The 20079-nt window shown below is 42.0% G+C and overlaps 2 protein-coding genes across 2 annotated transcripts; both read left to right on the plus strand.

Moving 5' to 3' along the window:
- Positions 1–34: 34 nt before the first annotated feature.
- TMED9 (transmembrane p24 trafficking protein 9) lies at positions 35–9594 on the plus strand. Its single transcript, XM_081320772.1, has 5 exons — positions 35–445; positions 659–759; positions 4870–4995; positions 5119–5265; positions 6677–9594. The coding sequence occupies exons 1-5, from the start codon at positions 295–297 to the stop codon at positions 6824–6826; spliced, it is 675 nt and encodes a 224-aa protein (XP_081176898.1). The 5' UTR covers positions 35–294; the 3' UTR covers positions 6827–9594.
- Positions 9595–9954: 360 nt separating this feature from the next.
- B4GALT7 (beta-1,4-galactosyltransferase 7) lies at positions 9955–19172 on the plus strand (the record flags this gene model as incomplete). The annotated part of the gene is made up of 6 exons (XM_081320217.1): positions 9955–10022; positions 12299–12649; positions 14650–14875; positions 15139–15222; positions 15355–15459; positions 17412–19172. 6 exons carry the CDS (start codon positions 9955–9957, stop codon positions 17565–17567), a joined length of 990 nt encoding a protein of 329 aa, XP_081176343.1. The 3' UTR covers positions 17568–19172.
- Positions 19173–20079: the final 907 nt, after the last annotated feature.

The raw sequence follows: 20079 nt of genomic DNA on the forward strand, positions 1-20079 counted from the left end.
CAGGTCGAGCACAGGGGAGAGAAGCGAGACCGCAGAGGGCGCAGGTCTGCGAACCTGAATATTTCGAGTACTTTGCTACTTCCTAGCTTTCAACACACTACCAACGACTAAACATTGCGGCGCTTCCGCTGACTAGGCGAGAGAAAGCTCTCCAATCCGCGCTCGAAGGCTTTCCCCACTTCCTTTCCGACTGGAAGTTGTAGTCTTTCGGCCTTTGGGCGACTCGGTGCCCGCCCTCTGCTGTGCAAGCGATTACGTGGCGCGAGAGCGGAGGCAGGACGCAAGCGCGGCATCATGGCGGCTCCCGGCAGTTGGTCAAGTGTGCTCTTGTGGCTGCTGCTGGTGGCGGGGATCGCACCCCGCGCGTGGGGCCTTTACTTCCACTTGGGCGAAACGGAACGCAAATGTTTCATCGAGGAGATTCCGGACGAGACCATGGTCATCGGTGCGCGGGGGAGGAAAGGGGGAAGCGATTGTATCGGGGAAGGAGTTCGGAAAGGCGTGGTGGGGTCGCGCGAGGGGCGACAGAAGAGGAGGACTTATGTGCCGTGGCGGGAGTGGGGATGCTGTGGGAATGCGCGTGGGTAGGACGTGGCGGTGGGCTTTGGAAATGAACGGACGAGCTGCTCCGAGGCCAACTTCCCCCTCTACCACGCAGGGAATTACCGGACGCAGTTGTATGATAAGCAGCGAGAAGAGTACCTTCCCGCTACTCCCGGCCTGGGCATGTTTGTGGAAGTGAAAGACCCCGATGAAAAGGTACATTCAGCACATGATCTCTGTGAGCTTGTCTGGGGCTTGTCACAGGGCGGAACATTGGGAGAAACTCAACGCCAAAGACTCACAAACCAGAACCAAAGTAATGGATTGGGTGGGTGTAAACAGGTGCACATGTAAAGTCTGGGAAATATGTGACTGCACCATATGTAAAACCAACAAATGCTTTCATGTCCAGATCTATACTTTTCCATTGCTATTATTAGGCAGTTTACTGTTCTGTATCTTTGGAAAGTTAAATATGATTAGAAAGGTGGCCAGTTTTGTTTGAGTTAAAAAGACATTCCTTTCAGAGTGGCTAAAAAATGATTAGTTGCCATTTCCTTCTTGGAAAATAGTACAAAGTAATCTGGAATGAAAAATAAAAGTGACATTTGTGGTCCTTTATTCCCTTTTTAATTTCATTTTTGATTAGAGTATGCAGGTATATATGGTGCATAATAACAGAAATAAGTGAAATAACTTGAGTTACTTAACAAATTCATTAACTAAAAGAAAACAAATCATGTTTTCCCTAATAAGGTTGTACAGCATTTAGGATAAGCTATACAAACGTTCCATGCTGTTTGCCCCTTACTCTCATCAGATTACTACAGTTGACTATTTCTAAACACCATTCTTTAAATAATTGATTTCATCCCATGCGTAATATTATATGTTTCATAATTTAATAAGTGAAGTACAGTCTCTATGTTAAGAATGAGTTCTATTCCCTAACTCTTTGCTTAACCTGAATTTGTATTTAAGTTGGCACTCATACTTACAAATGGACTGCCTGTTACTAAAACTGGCAGACTGCATTGTCCTTTCTTGAGCCAATGAAGCATTGATGCCACCTCAGTGCTTTCAGGGACGGTTGAAAACAGGCTGTATATTAAAAACACAAAGGCTGTATCTTTATATCTAGGGATTGTCCTTAAGTCAGATGTCCTCTCTGGGCTGGTGGTTGAGTTCCCGAAACTTATAGTTTTGGGGGACTTCAATCTACCATCGCTGGGAGGATCATCTGAGTTGGCTCGGGAGTTCATGGCTTCCATGACGGCCATGGACCTGACGCAAGTAATTTCGGGACCGACTCATGAGGGAGGCCACACCCTTGACCTAGTTTTCTTATCTGGACGGTGGTTAGATGATCTTGGTGGGGGCTCTCCATTTATTATGCCCCTGTCATGGACCGATCATCATCTCCTGCGGCTGGTCTTCCGTTTTGCCACCCCCCGCCGTGGGTGTTTGGAACCAATTAAATGGTACCGCCCCAGACGCTTAATGGATCCCCAGAGGTTCCAGGCAGCGCTGGGGTCCCCACCTGCCTCCCTTGGTCACAGCTCGGCAGATGCCTTAGTGGAAGCCTGGGAAAGGACGGCCACTGAGGCTCTTGACCGAGTTGTACCCCTGCGGCCCCTGACCCGGTGCAGATCCCGTCGAGCTCCATGGTTCTCTGCGGAGCTCCGGGAGATGAAGCGTCGGAGACGGGGCCTAGAGAGTGGTTGGAGGTCCAGCCGATCCGAATCCGACCGATTGCGACTAAGAGCCTACATTAGGTCTTATCTCGCTGCGATAAGGGAGGCGAGGTCTAACCACTTCGCCACCCTTATCGCGTCCGCAGATAATCGCCCGGCCGCCCTGTTTAGGGTGACTCGCTCCCTCTTAAATCAGGAGGTGAGGGAGGATCCCTTGCAGGGTCGTGCCGAGGAGTTTAACCAACATCTGTCGGACAAAATCGCTCGGATTCGGACCGGTCTGGACTCTGACTGGGCAGAGTCTGACGAGCAGGACACGGGCGGTCTTGTCGATATCACCTGGGAGGAGTTTGATTCTGTGACTCCGGAGGAAGTGGACAGGATCATGGGGAGGCTGAGCACCACCACATGTTTATTGGACCCGTGCCCTTCCTGGCTGGTCTATGCAGCCCGGGAGAGGACACGCAGCTGGTTCCAGGCAGTTATATCGGCTTCTCTGAGTGAGGGTAGCTTCCCCGCCTTCTTGAAAGAGGCGGTGGTGAGGCCTCTCCTCAAGAAGCCTGCCTTGGACCCAGCTGTATTGAACAACTTTCGTCCTGTCTCCAACCTTCGCTTTCTTGCGAAGGTTGTTGAGAGTGTGGTGGCGCATCAGCTCCCTCTGGTCCTGGATGAAGCGGATTATCTAGACCCGTACCAATCGGGTTTCAGGCCCGGGCACAGCACGGAGACGGCATTGGTCGCGCTGGTGAATGATCTCTGGAGGGCTCGGGACAGGGGATATTCCTCTGTTCTAGTCCTATTAGACCTCTTGGCGGCTTTCGATACCATCGACTATGGTATCTTGCTGCGGCGTCTCAGGGGACTGGGAGTGGGAGGCACAGTTTTACAGTGGTTCTCCTCCTATCTCCAGGGACGTTCGCAGTCGGTGTTGGCAGGAGGGCAGAGGTCGACCGCGAGGTCTCTCATTTGTGGAGTTCCTCAGGGGTCGGTCCTCTCGCCTCTCCTGTTCAACATCTACATGAAACCGCTGGGTGAGATCATTCGTGGCTTTGGAGTTGGGTATCATCAGTATGCTGATGATACCCAACTTTTCCTTTCGACCCCCAAACCACCCCAGTGATGCCCTCAACGTGATGTCCCGGTGCCTGGAGGCGGTTCGGGTCTGGATGGGGAGGAACAGACTTCAACTCAACCCCGACAAGACTGAGTGGCTTTGCATACCTTCATCCCGGGTTTATTCGGATATTCCACCTCTGGTTATGGGGGGTGAACTATTACCCCCCGTAGATAGGGCTCGCAACTTGGGAGTCCTCCTAGATTCACGGCTCACCTTGGAAGACCATGTAGGAGCTGTGACTAGGGGGGCCTTCGCCCAGGTTCGCCTGGTGCGCCAGTTGCGGCCCTATCTTAGCCGGGATGATTTGTGCACGGTCACTCATGCGCTCGTGTCCTCTCGTCTGGACTACTGCAACGCTCTCTACATGGGGCTGCCCTTGAGGACCACCCGGAAGCTCCAACTGGTACAGAATGCAGCCGCGAGAGTTGTATTGGGAGTCTCCCGATACTCCCACGTTACACCGCTGCTCCGTGAGCTGCATTGGTTGCCAGTTGTCTTCCGGGTGAGATTCAAGGTACTGGTAACGGTGTTCAAAGCCCTCCATGGCATGGGGCCGGAGTACCTTAGGGAACATCTGCTGCCGGCATCAAGCTCCCTGCGTCCTGTGCGTTCCCACAGAGAGGGCCTCCTCAGGGTGCCACCGATCAGAGAATGTCGATTGGTGGCCCCCAGGGGGAGATCCTTCTCTGTGGGCGCTCCGGAGCTGTGGAATCAGCTACCGGTAGAGCTCCGGATGGCGCCCGATCTTCGCTCCTTTCGTCGCGATCTCAAGACGTTTCTGTTTGTACAAGCCGGCCTAGCCTGATGGGGATTGGTGGGGTTTTCTATTGTCTTAATTTTTAACTTGGTGTTTTAGAATTCTATGTCAACTGTTTTAACATGGGCAATTATTTAATCTCTTTTTAACGTTTGTATTCAGTATTTTATTCTGCCCTGTAAACCGCCCTGAGTCCTCAGGGAGAAGGGCGGTATATAAATATTATTAAATTAAATTAAATTAAATTAATTCAGGGACTGCCTGTATATTATGAAATCCTGAGTATTGAACCATGCTGTAAAAATTTTGATTTCACTTAGAACATTTTAATATCTCCTGCATGGTGAAAAGGTTTGCAAGAAAATGCTCAGTCTTATTCAGATTGAAAACCTATATACATATCTTTTTGGTCTGACTTTTTTTTTAAATTCCATTTATATCCCGCCCTTCTCCGAAGACTCAGGGCGGCTTACAAACTTAGCAATAGCCTTCATTCTATGTATATGCCTGCTTATTAGGGCTTTCGCCCCCCCCCCAAGCGGCATTATTACAAAGTCAGCTTAATTGCCCCTAACAATCTGGGTCCTCATTTTACCTACCTCAGAAGGATGGAAGGCTGAGTCAACCTTGAGCCTGGTGGGACTCGAACCTGCACTAATTGCAGGCAGCTGGTGTTACTTAAGGAGGCATTAGCCCACTGCTCCACCAAGGCTCTGTGCTTTCTCATGTTCTTTCTCATATATCTGTTCCATTTACAGGTGGTGTTGTCCCGGCAGTATGGCTCAGAGGGCAGATTCGTCTTTACTTCACACACTCCAGGAGAGCATCAGATCTGCCTGCACTCTAATTCTACAAAGTTTTCCCTTTTTGCAGGAGGCATGCTGGTAAGATATTTGTTAAACTAAGCGAAGATTTTCTCTCCCCCCCCCCTCATGTTTTCTATTAAGGCATCTTGCTGTCATTGGTATCTGCACTTCAGAAGGTTTATTATTTTAATTGTTTTGCAGAGGGTCCATCTTGACATCCAGGTTGGGGAACATGCCAATGATTATGCTGAGATTGCAGCTAAGGACAAGCTGAGTGAGCTACAGTTGCGTGTTCGCCAGCTTCTGGAGCAGATAGAACAGATCCAGAAAGAACAAAACTACCAAAGGGTAAGAAAGGCAGGATTATAACTCTGTGCCAGTGCAACCTGCCAGATGTGCAACTGGCACATGGACTTTTATCCGTTTAAAGAACTAGGCAACAAATAGCAAGGATATCTTTTCCTGATAGAGGACATAAAAATATCTAACTATTGGATGAGGTCAGGACCCATATTAGTCTAGCATTTCAGTTCTTGTTCAAGCCCTCATTCATCAAGAGGAGATGTTGATCTTTTTATAGTTGTTCTTCTGCAAGACATATGATCCCAGAATTTATTTTATATTTCAGATTACCTGAGTTATTTGTAACAAACCCAGAAAAAAGATCTCTGTAAATGTAAAGTTAGAAGAGATTGCCCAGATGTTTAGTGTTTTACACTTATTTAAATTTTTATTGTGTTGACCAATCATCAGTCTGGGCTCTTCACAAATCACATTTGAATTTCACCACCACCATCACCCTTAGTAATTTGACATAATCTGCAAATCTGGCCAACTCTCTGCTTACCTTAAGTCATCTTTATTGTGAACAGATTAAAAGGCAACACAGATCTTTGTGGATCTTGCGACTCTTATTGCTATTCATTGAGAAAATTGTCCACTTATCCTGACTCTTTGGTTTTGTTCTTTAATCAATGAGGAATTCTCAAAAAGACAAGTTCTCTCATTTCATGACCACTGAGATTACTCAGGAATCTTTGATGAGGAACTTTTGCAAGGCTTCTTGAAAGTTAAAATTTTGGCTAGAGAAGTTCTTCTAGTTAGGAGAGTAGACTAGATGGATAAAGAGCCTTGGTGGAGCAGTGGGCTAATGCCTCCTAAAGTAACACCAGCTACCTGCAATTATTGCAGGTTCGCATCCCACCAGGCTCAAGGTTGACTCAGCCTTCCATCCTTCCGAGGTAGGTAAAATGAGGACCCAGATTGTTGGGGGCAATAAGCTGACTTTGTAATAATGCTGCTGGGGGGGGCGAAAGCCCTAATAAGCAGGCATATACGTAGAATGAAGGCTATTGCTAAGCACATTTGATGCCTGAGTCTTCGGAGAAGGGCGGGATATAAATGGGATTAAAATAAAAAAAATAAAAAAAATAAATGCCATGGCTTGGCATAAAGGAGCTTGTCAATTCCTCAGAAGCCCTGTAGAAGTCTCAGTAACTTCTCTCATACAGCTGGAGTGGGAAGTTGCCATTGTACACATGCACATAAATCATGAAGTTCTGGACTTGGGGAAGAGGCCTAACTCTTTGGAGGAAGTACCATAAGGGAATTGGTCAGCCCTCGTACCTTACTGTTATGAGGGTATTGGTGAAGGTATGCACAGCTTTCTGTATTTTGCTGTTTCCCCCATAAAATGTCCACGAAATATATCCCATTGTATTTTAATGTAGTTTCATTAATATTTTACCTCTTTTCTCAGTGGCGAGAGGAGCGTTTCCGGCAAACCAGTGAAAGCACAAACCAGCGGGTTCTCTGGTGGTCCATAGTCCAGACTCTCATTCTTGTAGTCATTGGAGTTTGGCAAATGAGGCATCTGAAGAGTTTCTTTGAAGCCAAGAAGCTGGTATAAAAAAGAGAGTAATATCAGCTCAAAGCGTGCATTTCTCCCAGGAGCAGTTCCTGGCACTTCAGGTGTCTGTGTCGATCTTCTCTTCTCTCATTGGCCCTTTCCACCAGACTGGTTACTTGCCAGGATCTGTGCCATCTACCTCCCACTGTGTCAGCTCTTCTTCAACATGTCAGCCTGTGGTGATTTTGGTGCAGTGTTTTGCCCCCAGGAAGATGCTGCCTTCTTTCCAGATAGTCAAGACCAGCCCCCTCCTCTCTAGCTCTATATTATGAGGAGTGTGTATTGTTGTTGTATTTGCAGAGAGGGGAGGGAGGCACTACGACTTCAACTTTTCTCCTGGCTAAATATGTTCTTCAAAATTAGACTCTCTTCTGAAAGGTGATTGGAACTTTGTGTAGCCAGTATCACAGTATATCAAGAGCCAAGAAAATCTGCCATGTTTAACTGTCTTGTGTATGTACTAGCACCGATTTCTAAATACCACCAGTGCATCACTCAGGAGAACATTTTGAATGAGAAGATCTGGAGGTTTTCCTTCCAATTCTCCTTTTCTATATATTCATCATAAAATAGGATGCAGTTTGATTTGGGGATTTGCTGCCATGGAATTAATAGGATTCTTTCTGAAAGAAATCTGTGATTAATGTGCTGATCACTGGGCTATTAATAAAAGATGATTTAAGTATTGGATTTTACTTATGCTCTCCTCTAGCTTGTTAAAATTAACTTTTCCTGTATATACCTGCTCACCATTTTCTGACACATGCAGTACTTCAGTTTCTTATTACCTTGAATGTATAAACAGTTGCAAGGTTGCTTTTACAACAGTGTAACTTAAAATAGCAGCATTCAATGGGATACATGCAGCAGTATCTGCAGCAAACTACAGTGAAACCAAAATTATAGCATATATATGCAACTAGGCCACCTACTTGCATCTCAGTATGTTTTATTTGTACATACATTGGCATTTGCATGTCAGCATGACACATTTCGTCATGTTCTGTCGTGTCCTTGCAAATGGCTATGTATACATGTTTCTGCTGCTCCACTAATAAGATCCTAACTACATTTATTTGGAAGAAAAATCTACTGATTTCATTGGAATGCCCTTCCCAATAAAGTTGCTAACATTTGTAGCTTAACCTTTGGGCTTCTATTGCCAAATTCTTGGCTATCTAGCAAATTATACATAATTGTTATAAAATTAGGTAAGCATTCCTTGTTATCTCTTGCTCTAAATATGGGGATGCAGTTTTGGGGAAGAAAAAAAATGGCTTGATTCAGACATTAAAATTTGGCCAGTAAACTATATTCTGCAAATATCAATCAAAGAATAAACTGCTTAAATTCTTCTTTTCACCTTACACACCTGGCTATAATTTCTTATATCCTGGATAGTTACATGTCATACTTTAACAAACAGTGGTTCTAAGCTGCAAAGTTTAAGCAGCATTATCTTAGTTTGGAACACAAGGGAACCTGAATGAACAAATCAGCCTGAAAAATGGATATACAAAAAGGAATGGCAAAATGATGGAATATTTTATGTTGTCAGACTATTCATTTTGCACTCAGATTGTTTGTCTGAATTGGGCCATTATTTTTGGGAACCACTGAAGGTTCAGTTATTGCTTTATGTTTGTGAAATGTTACTTCTGAATAAGCTTGAAGCATTGTTGGTTTATGTTGAACGTCTGATTTGCTTTTTAATCTCTTAGGGGAAGTAAGGTAGGATTGCTGGAATGAATGCAAGCATTCTTGTGCTCTATTCCATACCTCCTTTTCACTGTAGAAGTCTGAAAGTTTTATTTGCAATTTTGTAAAGAATGAGCATAAAATCTAAGTGGATGGTGTTTTATTTGGCCCACATCTGTTCGACAGTTAATCTATGTATTGTTTCTTTATAAGTTTGCATAGGATTTGATTTTCTTAATGCTAATGGTAGTTTTATTACCTAAGCAGATTGCAGAACTGTGTAGATCGAGAACTAGAAGCAACTGCAATGAGTTCTGCAATTCATATGTCACCAAATGAATCTAATGAACCTTGTTTGTACATGGTATGAATGTGTTATGTAACTGGTTTAATAAAATGAATGGAATAGTGATTTTATTGCTGAAATGCCTGGGGATAAATTGTTCAGAAACTTGAATCAAACAAATGTGCTCCAACTGTTTCCAATTATCCATAGTACTAAAAGTCACAAAACAATATTGAGGAATGGAGTCCCACTGAATTGTTTTTTATAATTCAGTTGTGTCTTTTGATTGGACTATGTGACATGCCAAGATTGATTCTGAAATAAATCTTGGTGTACTGGGAAGATGGGAGCTTCTTATATTGTAAGGAAAGATTCCTGCAGTATTGTTATCCTGTTCTTGGAATGTGGTTTGCTGAAAAGGATGCCTTTGGAATTGTTTTCCAGTTTTGTAATAACCTAAACATTTGAGAATGACTTCACCATTGCCATTCATTGGTATATTCACAATGCCAGAAGAGCACTAAATTAATATGTCTGTACAATCCAATTAAAAAGTTGAGTTTCTGGCCACCTTTTTACTGCTGTACTTGAAACAAGTTATCTTAAGCAGGAGAAGAAATATTGTAGCTAAAGCTTTTGGGGGAGTGGGTAGTTTTAATAGATAATCTATCCTTGATTTTTTTGTTTTTTGAAGGTACTTAATTCTGGTTGATATTGTAATGAAAGAAATTAAAAATGGTAGTTTCCTTCTAAAAACGTGTACTATCTTTATTACATCCCACATTTTGCGGCAGAAGGCATCTAAATAGATGTTTCAGCAATGTGCTTAAAAATTGGCTTAAGGCTTTAATTCAATAAATTTTAAAATTCGGTGCTACATGAAATGTTAATAAATGGACGTAAAACAATGAGCCCTTTTCCTAGCGCTATTTAAAAGTTCGCCTTGCCTTCTGTATTCTGCTTTTTATCACTCAGGAGCCATTCGCTTTGCTCATCCTTAAGCGGGGAGCTTGTCTTCGACTAGGAACAAAAATTAGACGGAACAGCTGGTAGGAGCGCGTTTCCGGAGGGGGTGCGAAATTTGTTGGACCTGGTGTCCTAGCCAACGTGTCCCGTGTTGGGTGTTGACCGGCAAGTCGGCAGGATGTTGCTTTCTCGACGCAAGTCTACTATGTATCGCCGGGCGGGAGGCGGCGGCGGCGGCGGCGGCGGGTAAGTGTCATAAAATATGAGCAACAGGAATCATAGAGACCGGACGAGAAGATATTTGAGAGATGCCGTGGTAGAAACAAGCCTCAGTGGTTCCTCTTCTCTCGGGGCTCAGACGATTCGCTTTAATTTCTGAAGCTTGGTAAAATGACCACGAACCAGAATCTATGACACGGTTTGCACGCTGTTGGATATTTAAAACATAAAAATGCTTAATAGCTGGGGAACCAATGCTATGCGGAATGGATTGATTTTGGTGTGTGTGTGTTGCATATATAATGGCTTATTCTAGCGATGGAATGAATGGGAAAGCTGCAACGGCGGCTGTGTGAGCCAGTGCCAGAGTGCCTTTGCATAGGGGAAAGACTGAGAGAAAAGGATAGAGTCTGCCCTATTCTTCACCCCCACATTCCAAAACCTTTTTAAGCAAGTTATTGAGCAAGAACTAAGAAACTGCCGGTTGTGCAACTTCCTTTGTTTCCTAAATAAATGGAAGCTCTGCTGCAAATGGGAAGGCATAAGAGAAAGAGTTCATAAATTGTAGGATGAAACATTGGCTAGTCTCAGGCCTATAATCCTGGGCCTCATGTCTATCCCTGTAAAAAGAGATAATTTCAGATGATTATGAGGGAATGAGGACTGATTTTGCAGTATGCATATTTACGCATATTTATCTAGCCTTAGGCAAAATGCAGTAAGGTTTACAGCTTGAGAAAGCATGTATTTGGTCTTACTTCCATCTAAATACAGTTACAGCTCATGAGTGCAGTCTGACCTGAACAATCTGTGATTCAAAAGCATAATTTGGAAAACTGATGTACTGTTATGTCATACTGCAGGGGTGTCAAACTGCAGGCCCATGGGCTGGTTTCATCATACTGAAGCCGCGCCTACCCCATCGCTGGCAATGCCAAAAGAGTCACATCACGTGGCGAGTTTGACACCCGTGCCATACAGTATGTGAAATTGTATTGAGCAAATCATGGTGACTAGATTCATAAAGTAACCTCCTGACAAGGCTGAGTAGCTTTGAGTTTTAGGGCCTTCTAGATCTGGGACTTTACCATCTTTGGTACTGGATGGGGTAGTGCTGCCCCAAACAGAGCTGGGTCACAATCTTGGGGTCCTTCGGGACTCGCAATTCCTAGCCGAGAAACATGCCAGTCACGGCCAGGAGAGTCTTTGCAAGACTGGGTTGTGCACCATTTCTGGACTGTGAGTTCCTACTCACAGGTACTCTTGCCCTAGTCACTTCACACATAAACTATTGTAATACATTCTACATAGGGATGCTCTTGTTTCCCAAAGCTTTAACAGGTGCAAAATGCAGCAGCACAGGCAGTTATGTGTGCCCTAAGAAGACACACATTACATCTCCGCTTTATGAGCTGTATTGTTTGCCAGTTAGCTTCTCGGTCCAATTCAAAGTACTGTTTTTGACTTTTAAAACTCTTTATGTGGCATGGGAGCAGGTTATTTGAGGGACTGCCTCTTCCTGATTATATCTACTGATCCCATCAGGTTCTGGTAGGAGAGGCATGTTGTAGGTCCCATCTGTGAATGAGCTCCATCTGACAGGACCTAGGAGGCAAACCTTTTCTGCTGTGGCATCCACCATCTGGAACATCATCCCTCCTGATGATTACCCCAACCGTTATTGCCTTCCAGAAAGCCCTTAATACATTTTTTTCAGCAACCTGTGAATGATGATAGGGAGCCCACCTATTGACTGTATTGTGTGTGATATTCCCCTGCTTATGGTTTTACAGTAATATATGTTTATGTTTTACTGCAAAAGTGGCCTTGCAGCAAGTTAGCAAACAAATAAATAATTGGTCTTATAGTAGATTCTAATAACAGTTTTATTGAATGTCACCAAGAGTCACTTCGTGTAAGATGGGTAGCAATATAAATTTGACAAATAAATTAGCATATTGTGTGAACTTGGTCAATATTTGGTTTTGACTTAGTGCAAAATCTGTGAACTTAGCCATAGTAACTTATAAACTATGGCTTTTGGCTTCAATTTTATATAGTTTGTTTACTAAACCATTATTAAAGCAAAATATGGATCTGTAAATGCTTAATGGTTATCTCCTCATATTTTTCCCAAATACTTCTGTATTTTGGATTTTGGATTCCATTCATAACTATGATTTCTACTCTTACAGGCCATGCTTACTCTGGAAAAACTTGTGGACGCTTGTTTTGTCTCCCATTCTTTTTTTGCTAGAGTAGCCCATCACAGTGTTGTATTGCTTTTTCTGATTTTGCTTCAGGTTTTTCCGGCTCCTGGGCATTCTACCCTGGAAATGCTCTCTCTTTCAGCTCTTCTTTATTGTGCTGTTGCTGGGTTTTCTCTCCCTGTTGTGGCTGCAGTTCAGTTGCTCAGGGGATGAGTCTAGAAGTCAAACAGCTGAGGCAACGGTGCCTCAAAAACCATGTGTACTTGAGCCTCTACCTCAAATTCCTGACGATCCATCATGGGGACCACATCGCTTGGCAGTGTTGGTTCCCTTTCGAGAACGATTTGAGGAGCTGCTGACTTTTGTACCCCATATGCATCGCTTCCTCAGCAGGAAGAAAATTCGTCATCATATCTTCATTCTCAACCAGGTGGACCATTACAGGTATTTTACAATGTGGGTGATTCAGAATCCTATCCTCATGCTTTTCCCCCTCTTTTCTAGCCTTCCAAACTGATGCCTTTTGGATGTGTTGAACAACTCCCATAATCCACAGCCAGTCCATGCTTACTGGGAATTACAGGAGTTATTGCCAAACACATCCAGAGAGCAATTGTCTCTGCAACTTAGTTGTACTCTGGATTTCATACATTCCTTTTTCAAAATGGTTTGGGCCTGACACTGAAATGGAAAAATTAAAAACTCATCATTTGTTTTACTGGAAAGAAAACATTTGTGTTTCTTAACCAAGAGAACTGGGTAAGTTGAGGATCAAACCTGAATTCATAATCTTTCTGTCTCCTAATAATTATTGGATGTTGTCAAATATTCCCAGTCCCAAAATAGCATTCAGTATTCCCAGTATAAAATAGCAGCTATCCTTTTATTTCAAACTATTTCTTCAGTTTTACCAAAGGTGCTTTTTTTCACGAGGCAACTGGACTTTCTTGTTTTTCTTTGAAAACATTTCGCTTCTCATCCAAGAAGCTTCTTCAGCTTTGACTGGAAGGTGGGGAATGGCAGGATTTACACTCCTTACTGACAGCTGGTCATTTGCATTCAAGAATGCAAAAAAAAAATATGAAAATGATCAGCTGTCTGCAAGGAATATAAATCCTGCCTTTCCCACCATCCAGTCAGAGATGAAGAAGCTTCTTAAATGAGAAGCAAAACGTCTTCAAAGAAAAACAAAGTCCAGTTGCCTCGTGAAAAAAGCACCTTTGGGACAACCATGATCTGGACTGAGAATCCATAGATATATTTCTTCAGTTATATGCTCTTAAGAATGAGTCACTTGAAACAGTTTGCCATAGAAGTGGGTTGGTATTGGGGTTTTTTTGCAACCATGTTTTTTATTAGTGGAAGCTTTCAGATCGGAGTCTAGTTTATGTCTGAAATTGGTTCTGGTACTCATGTTAAAAGTCTTACATTTTTTCTGAAACTACTGTATAACAGTATAAGGAATTAACTACACATCAATGTGCTTAGTTATATGTTAGAAAACAAAAAATATTCTCGGCCATTTTTTTTGCTTCTTCCAAGATACGCATGTCATTTTCCTTTTTTATAGATATTTTCTTGAAAATATTTCTAAACCATTTTGCCTGACAAAAAATTATCAGAACCAATCAGAAGAAAATATGAACAGTATGATAAACAAAATCTGATTTCAAAGCAGATGCCTAAAAATATAAAATTACATACTTTTAAACTCTGTTCAAAAGGGAGCCATTATAGCAGATGACCACATATGAAACAATTGTATTCCAAGTACCATATCTGTCTTTTTAGTTTCAGTTGATTTTTTTTCCTATGGTAAATATTCTGTATATCTGTTAAGTACATTGTGGGTTAAAGAATTGCTGATGATAATGGAGCCTTGGTGGAGCAGTGGGCTAATGCCTCCTTAAGTAACACCAGCTGCCTGCAATTAGTGCAGGTTCGCATCCCACCAGGCTCAAGGTTGACTCAGCCTTCCATCCTTCTGAGGTAGGTAAAATGAGGACCCAGATTGTTGGGGGCAATAAGCTGACTTTGTAATAATGCCGCTTGGGGGTGTGTGTGAAAGCCCTAATAAGCAGGCATATACATAGAATGAAGGCTACTGCTAAGCTTGTAAGCCGCCCTGAGTCTTCGGAGAAGGGCGGGATATAAATGTAATTAAAATAAATAAATAAAAAATAAAAATAATAAATAAAGCATGAACAATGCCCAGATGCTATATGCTATACCAGGGGTAGGCAACCTTGGCTCTTTTATGACTCGTGGACTTCAACTCTCAGAATTCTGAGAGTTGAAGTCCACGAGTCATAAAAGAGTCAAGGTTGCCTACTCCTGTGCTATACTATATAGATTCGAACAATTCCACCAAAGAAGTAATTCAACCTGCCTGGGTAGAATTTTGTGACTTAGATCCACTTTTCTTACATTGATCTCTTGGGCAGGTTTAACCGAGCATCTCTGATCAATGTGGGTTTCCTGGAAAGTAGCAATGACACAGACTACATTGCCATGCATGATGTGGATTTGTTACCTCTCAATGAGGAATTGGATTACAGCTTCCCAGCAGCTGGTCCTTTCCATGTGGCTTCACCTGAGCTGCACCCACTCTATCATTATAGCACCTATGTGGGGGGCATCTTGCTACTCACCAAGCAACACTATCGAATGGTAAGTCACGACTTCGTTCTTACGGAAGAAATTCCTTTACTTTTTGCAAAAGGCAGAAGACCCTGCTGGTTGTGCTCTTGCTAAAGAAATACAGGCTTCGTATTTTTTGTCTGGCAACTTGCTAGGCATATCTAGAAAAAAAAGGCCCATAATCCTAGAAATGTAAGATTGAGAGAATAGTTCTGTTTTTTCTAATTTTTCAAGTCTCAAATCTTATAAGAGGAAAACAAACTGTGGGATTAACAGCCTTATTATTGTTTCAGTGTAACGGAATGTCCAACCGTTTCTGGGGCTGGGGCAGGGAAGATGATGAATTTTATCGTCGCTTCAGAGCAGCTGGACTTCAAGTGAGGATGAATCATATTTGTAGTGGGAATTGGGGCTTTGGGATTCAAGTGCTCAGTGTGATATGGGACTGCTATGAACTTCTTACCCCAATTCCCAAAGAATCACGTTGGCTCCGCTATTCTTCATTTCAGCTCTTCCGACCCTCAGGTATTACAAGTGGATATAAGACATTCCAGCATCTGCATGATCCAGCTTGGCGCAAAAGGGATCAGAAGCGTATTGCTTCCCAGAAACAGGTGGAGTTTCTCATATGGGAGGAGGATGAAAAGCGAATCTTGAAAAGCATTGTCTTTAGATGTAAGCTAAGAAATTCTTGCTTCCTCTTGATCAGTTACCTGTCATCTACAAAAAGTAGGCAAATCTGCATCTTCAAATGTGATTCAACATTTAACTTCCAATTGCTGTAGCGAACATGACTAGTAAGATGAAAAGTTGCAGAGGGCCACACGTTGCTCTGTCACCAGCCAATACTATAGGGTTCCCGCCTATTACTATAGTATTGGTAGGAGGAGGAGGCTATTCTACAAACATAATTGAGTCAGGATGTCATGAAATAAAAGATTCTGATGTCTTTCTTTCAATACTCTGGAAATAGTAACTCTTAACACATAGATGCAATGTATACACAAGTTCTATTTAGAATGGAATTGTGTCATTTACAGTGAATATCACTTCCCATTATGAACTTTCATCTGAACTCTGTTTCTCTCCAATATTCTCTCGAGTGTTCCATTAATAAGATAATTCCATCTTTAAAATATTTGAATTCATGCTTTATGGTGAAAACAAACCATGCAGATGATGTAAATCTAGGAATATTTCTTTTTCTAAGTGAATAGTTAGTGGAAAATTCAAGGTGCTTTTAGCTAAGGACTAAGACAAATGTTCTCAAACTGTGTCGTTACAGAAAAATATGGGGAACGTTCATTGAATGTTTTTATATATTTAGTAGCCTTTGCAAGCCATTGCTGCTGCTTCACCTCCATTTTTATATATTAAAGCTGGTCTTCTTTCTAACAGAAAGAATATGTATTATATGTGTGGATAAAGACCATCCCTCCTCATATTTATGTCTGTGTGTATTAATGCTTAAATGTTAACTGTTGGGATAAAAGGCAGGTGCTGCCATGTATTTTAAGACTAAATCACTAGGCAAAATGTCCAGAAGTGTATGTCATAGTTAAAAACAAAATACTCAGAATTAGTGCAAACAGATTTTCCATAAAGGTAAGGAACACCTCCTTATTCCCCTTTTCTATCTCTATTTTGATAAAGAAATATACACGTTATTTTTAACCACACAATCTGGAAATTCGCAAGTTTGTGGTTTGACTGAAAAACAATGAACAGAGACAGTTCGTAAAGCAGCAATGGTGACTTTTGCTAAAATGACCTCTTAACATGGGATTCCAATATTTAAGAATTGGACCTTCCTAAATTGATGCAATCTTCACCTGTCTGGTTCTTAAAAGAAATGAATGCAAAATTGTTAAAACTTAATAAGCATAGTGTGTTTATAACACAAGCTGATTTATAGAGGGGTTGCACGATTTGTAGCCTTGGAGCTTCTGATGCCATGATTCAAGGTGCTGGTGATGACCTATAAAGCCCTGAATGGCTTGGGTCCGGGATATCTGAGGGAACACCTGCTGCCGGCATCAAGCTCCCTTCGTCCAGTGCGCTCCCACAGGGAGGGTCTTCTCAGGGTGCCGCCGATAAAAGACTGTCGGCGGATAACACCCAGGGGGAGGGCCTTCTCTGTGGGGGCGCCTGCCCTCTGGAACCAGCTGCCCGTGGAGCTTAGGACTGCCCCCGACCTCCGCACATTTCGCCGGGACCTGAAGACCTGGCTCTTTGAGCTCTCCGGCCCAGGCTGAGAATTTTTAACTGGGGTTTTTAATTCTAGGGATGATTTAATCTTTTTTAATTTGTTTTTAACTTTTATATTGGTTGTTTTAAATGCCCTGTAAACCACCCTGAGTCCTTCGGGAAAGGGCGGTATATAAATTTAATAAAATAAAATAAATAAATAATAATGTTGTATTTTTGGTCTCAAGTTTGAAAGCTCTTGTTATGACTATTTTAAATGTTGGTCAAAATGGACATGATCGAATGATACCTGAATGGTATTTTTTTTTCATGTATTGTTGACTTTTTTGTAGAACACCTACCATTTTTCTTTTCACAGGAGCAGTTCAAGGTAGACCGGACCGGAGGACTGACTAACCTAAAATACAGAGTAGAATCACGCACGTCACTGAGTGTGGCAGGAGCTCCCTGCACAGTTCTTAATATCTTGCTAGAATGTGACTCCAGTGAGACTCCCTGGTGTGTGTCTGGTTGATGTGCCTCCTGTACAGATTGGCTGTCTTGTTTGCTGCTCTGCCAGCTCGTGGCCAGAATTGCAGCTCAGCTCTCGGATGGCAAATCCTTCTGTACGAACCGACAACCAGTCTTAACTGCCAGGATAACATGGTTAAAAAGAGAACTGAGCATCTACACTAGTTGATGACGCAAATGCAGGGCATTACCTCTTCTACGTGGAGACTGCAAGGTGGCAACAATTGCAGTGGTGATGGAAACATTAAATAAGTGCCTTTCTATCGTCTAGAAGGAGATTGTCTTAGGGATCTTCATCTCAACAAGCTGAAGAAACTGCGAACTCAGAGACACTATAGGGATTAAATTATTGTTTCTCTGCTAGCCAGGACTTGAAGATTTCTTTATCCAGACTAAAACTCAAAAGAGCGTTGGACGTTTGCTTCTCTTGTGATAATTATATGCATAAATATCTGCTCCAAAATATCCTTATACCGCATTCTTTCTCTGATGCCTCTTGATACTGCATACCTTGCTTTCTGACTCCACGAACTCATGGCCGACCATCTTGGCTAATCCCATTTTCAGATCTTTTGAACTGTAAAGGCTGTTGACTTACTGAAATACAGCTATTAAAACAAATGGATTGAAAGAATACTATAACTGAAATGTACGTGAACAGGGTTTTTTCTACTACTTCTAATAATATCACATTTTCTAATTTTTTTAGTAACGGAATTCCGACTTAAACCCACCTTTTTTTTTTACGATGATGCTTTAATTTTTTTTCCCCCCAAGACTCCTTAACGTGAAAGAACTAGGCACCAGAACATACATGTATATTATCTGAATATGATGCATTTGTATATTTCTGGATACAGTAGTACTTTTTTCCCATGGAGAAATGTAGAGACAAAGTTAACCTGATACGATCAAGACCCCACTCCGAGACACCTGCGACAGAACTGGTAACTCCTATGCAGCTGCATTCGGTATCTGTGGAAGCGGCTGGTAACAGAGCTGGCTGGTGCAATATGAGTGATCTGTTGAAGACTCACTGTAGAGAAATGGAGGGTATGAGCCCTCGGGGGAATATCACTGTGCCCTACAGTATGAAGGGGCGGAAGAGATGCTTGCCAAGGTTCCATAGAGATGCCTGCTGCCTCTGGACTTCTTTCCTCTTTCAGGGGTTTTGACTTTTTCTTGGGCTGTTGACTAAAGATGCTATTGAACTGTTCCAAGGTACTTGGATGTTCAGACTGTGTGGTGTTTGTAACTTCAGAGGGAAGTTCTTTGTAGTTACACGAAACGAGCTTCTGCAGTTGGGGTTTGGATATAGATTTCTTTCCAACACAGGTTGCTGCAGAGAGGATAAGGTAGAACCAAAAGGATTACTGAATTGCAATATCTTAAGTCCCCCACTTCCCCAAGAGTGTTCATCTTTGGGGGGGGGGGGAAATAGCTTACGACTGAGGAATATTTCATAGATGCTGTATCATGAGTTAGGAATCATTTCAGGCAGTAGGAACCACTTTGGAGTTCTCCATAATGGTGAGAACATGTGTGTATATAAAATGTTAACAAAATGTCTAAAACCTCATGAGAACTCATGAAAGTATATGCAGGTGTTATGAGATTTGGCTTTTTTAAATATATATATATATATATATATATATATATATATATATATATATATATATATATATATATATATATATATATATATACACATATATACATATACATATATATATATATATATATATATATATATATATATATATATATATACACACACATAAACAGAAGTCAAATAATTTTAATGGCCTAGCACAGGGGTAGGCAACCTCGGCTCTTTTATGACTCATGGACTTTCAACTCCCAGAATTCCTGAGTCAGGTGACTCAGGAATTCTGGGAGTTGAAGTCCATGAGTCATAAAAGAGCCGAGGTTGCCTACCCCTGGCCTAGCAGATTTGCTGGCATCCACAAGCACTGTGTTGCCATGTTACATTGCAGATCTGTAGGGATAAAAGACTCCCAGAGCCACTTTTTTTTACATTTTCTACTCATTTACAGAAACTGGAACCTTTAATTTAAGAACAATGTGTTTGCCCATAACAAGAAACTATTAGATGCTAAGAAATGGGATTCAGTACGTCCCTGTCTTTGCTTGTCCTGTAAGCTTTTGTATACACCTCTTGTCTCAAATTCTTCTTATTTTTTCCCCACATCATTTTATTCATTATTAGGATCTTCCAGATTTGAGGGGAAATACAAAGTGCAGTCAAACTGTATCATGCATTCAAAGGGCCAAAACAGCAGCAGTGACTTGCTATTGATGTATATACTGAATTCCTGATTGGTCCAGATTTGTTCTTTTTGAGAAAAAAAAAACTTTATGCCTATGTTTTACATTACTCTTTCTTTCTTTGGCTTAATTTTTGAAATTTGAAATTATTGTTAAAATAGTATAATAAAATGGAAAAAAAATCCATAATAGCAAATACAGACAATAGAATAAAACAAAGAGAAACA

This window comes from Vipera berus (genome assembly GCF_964194415.1).
Source record: "Vipera berus genome assembly, chromosome: 2".
Taxonomy (NCBI): Eukaryota; Metazoa; Chordata; class Lepidosauria; order Squamata; family Viperidae; genus Vipera; species Vipera berus.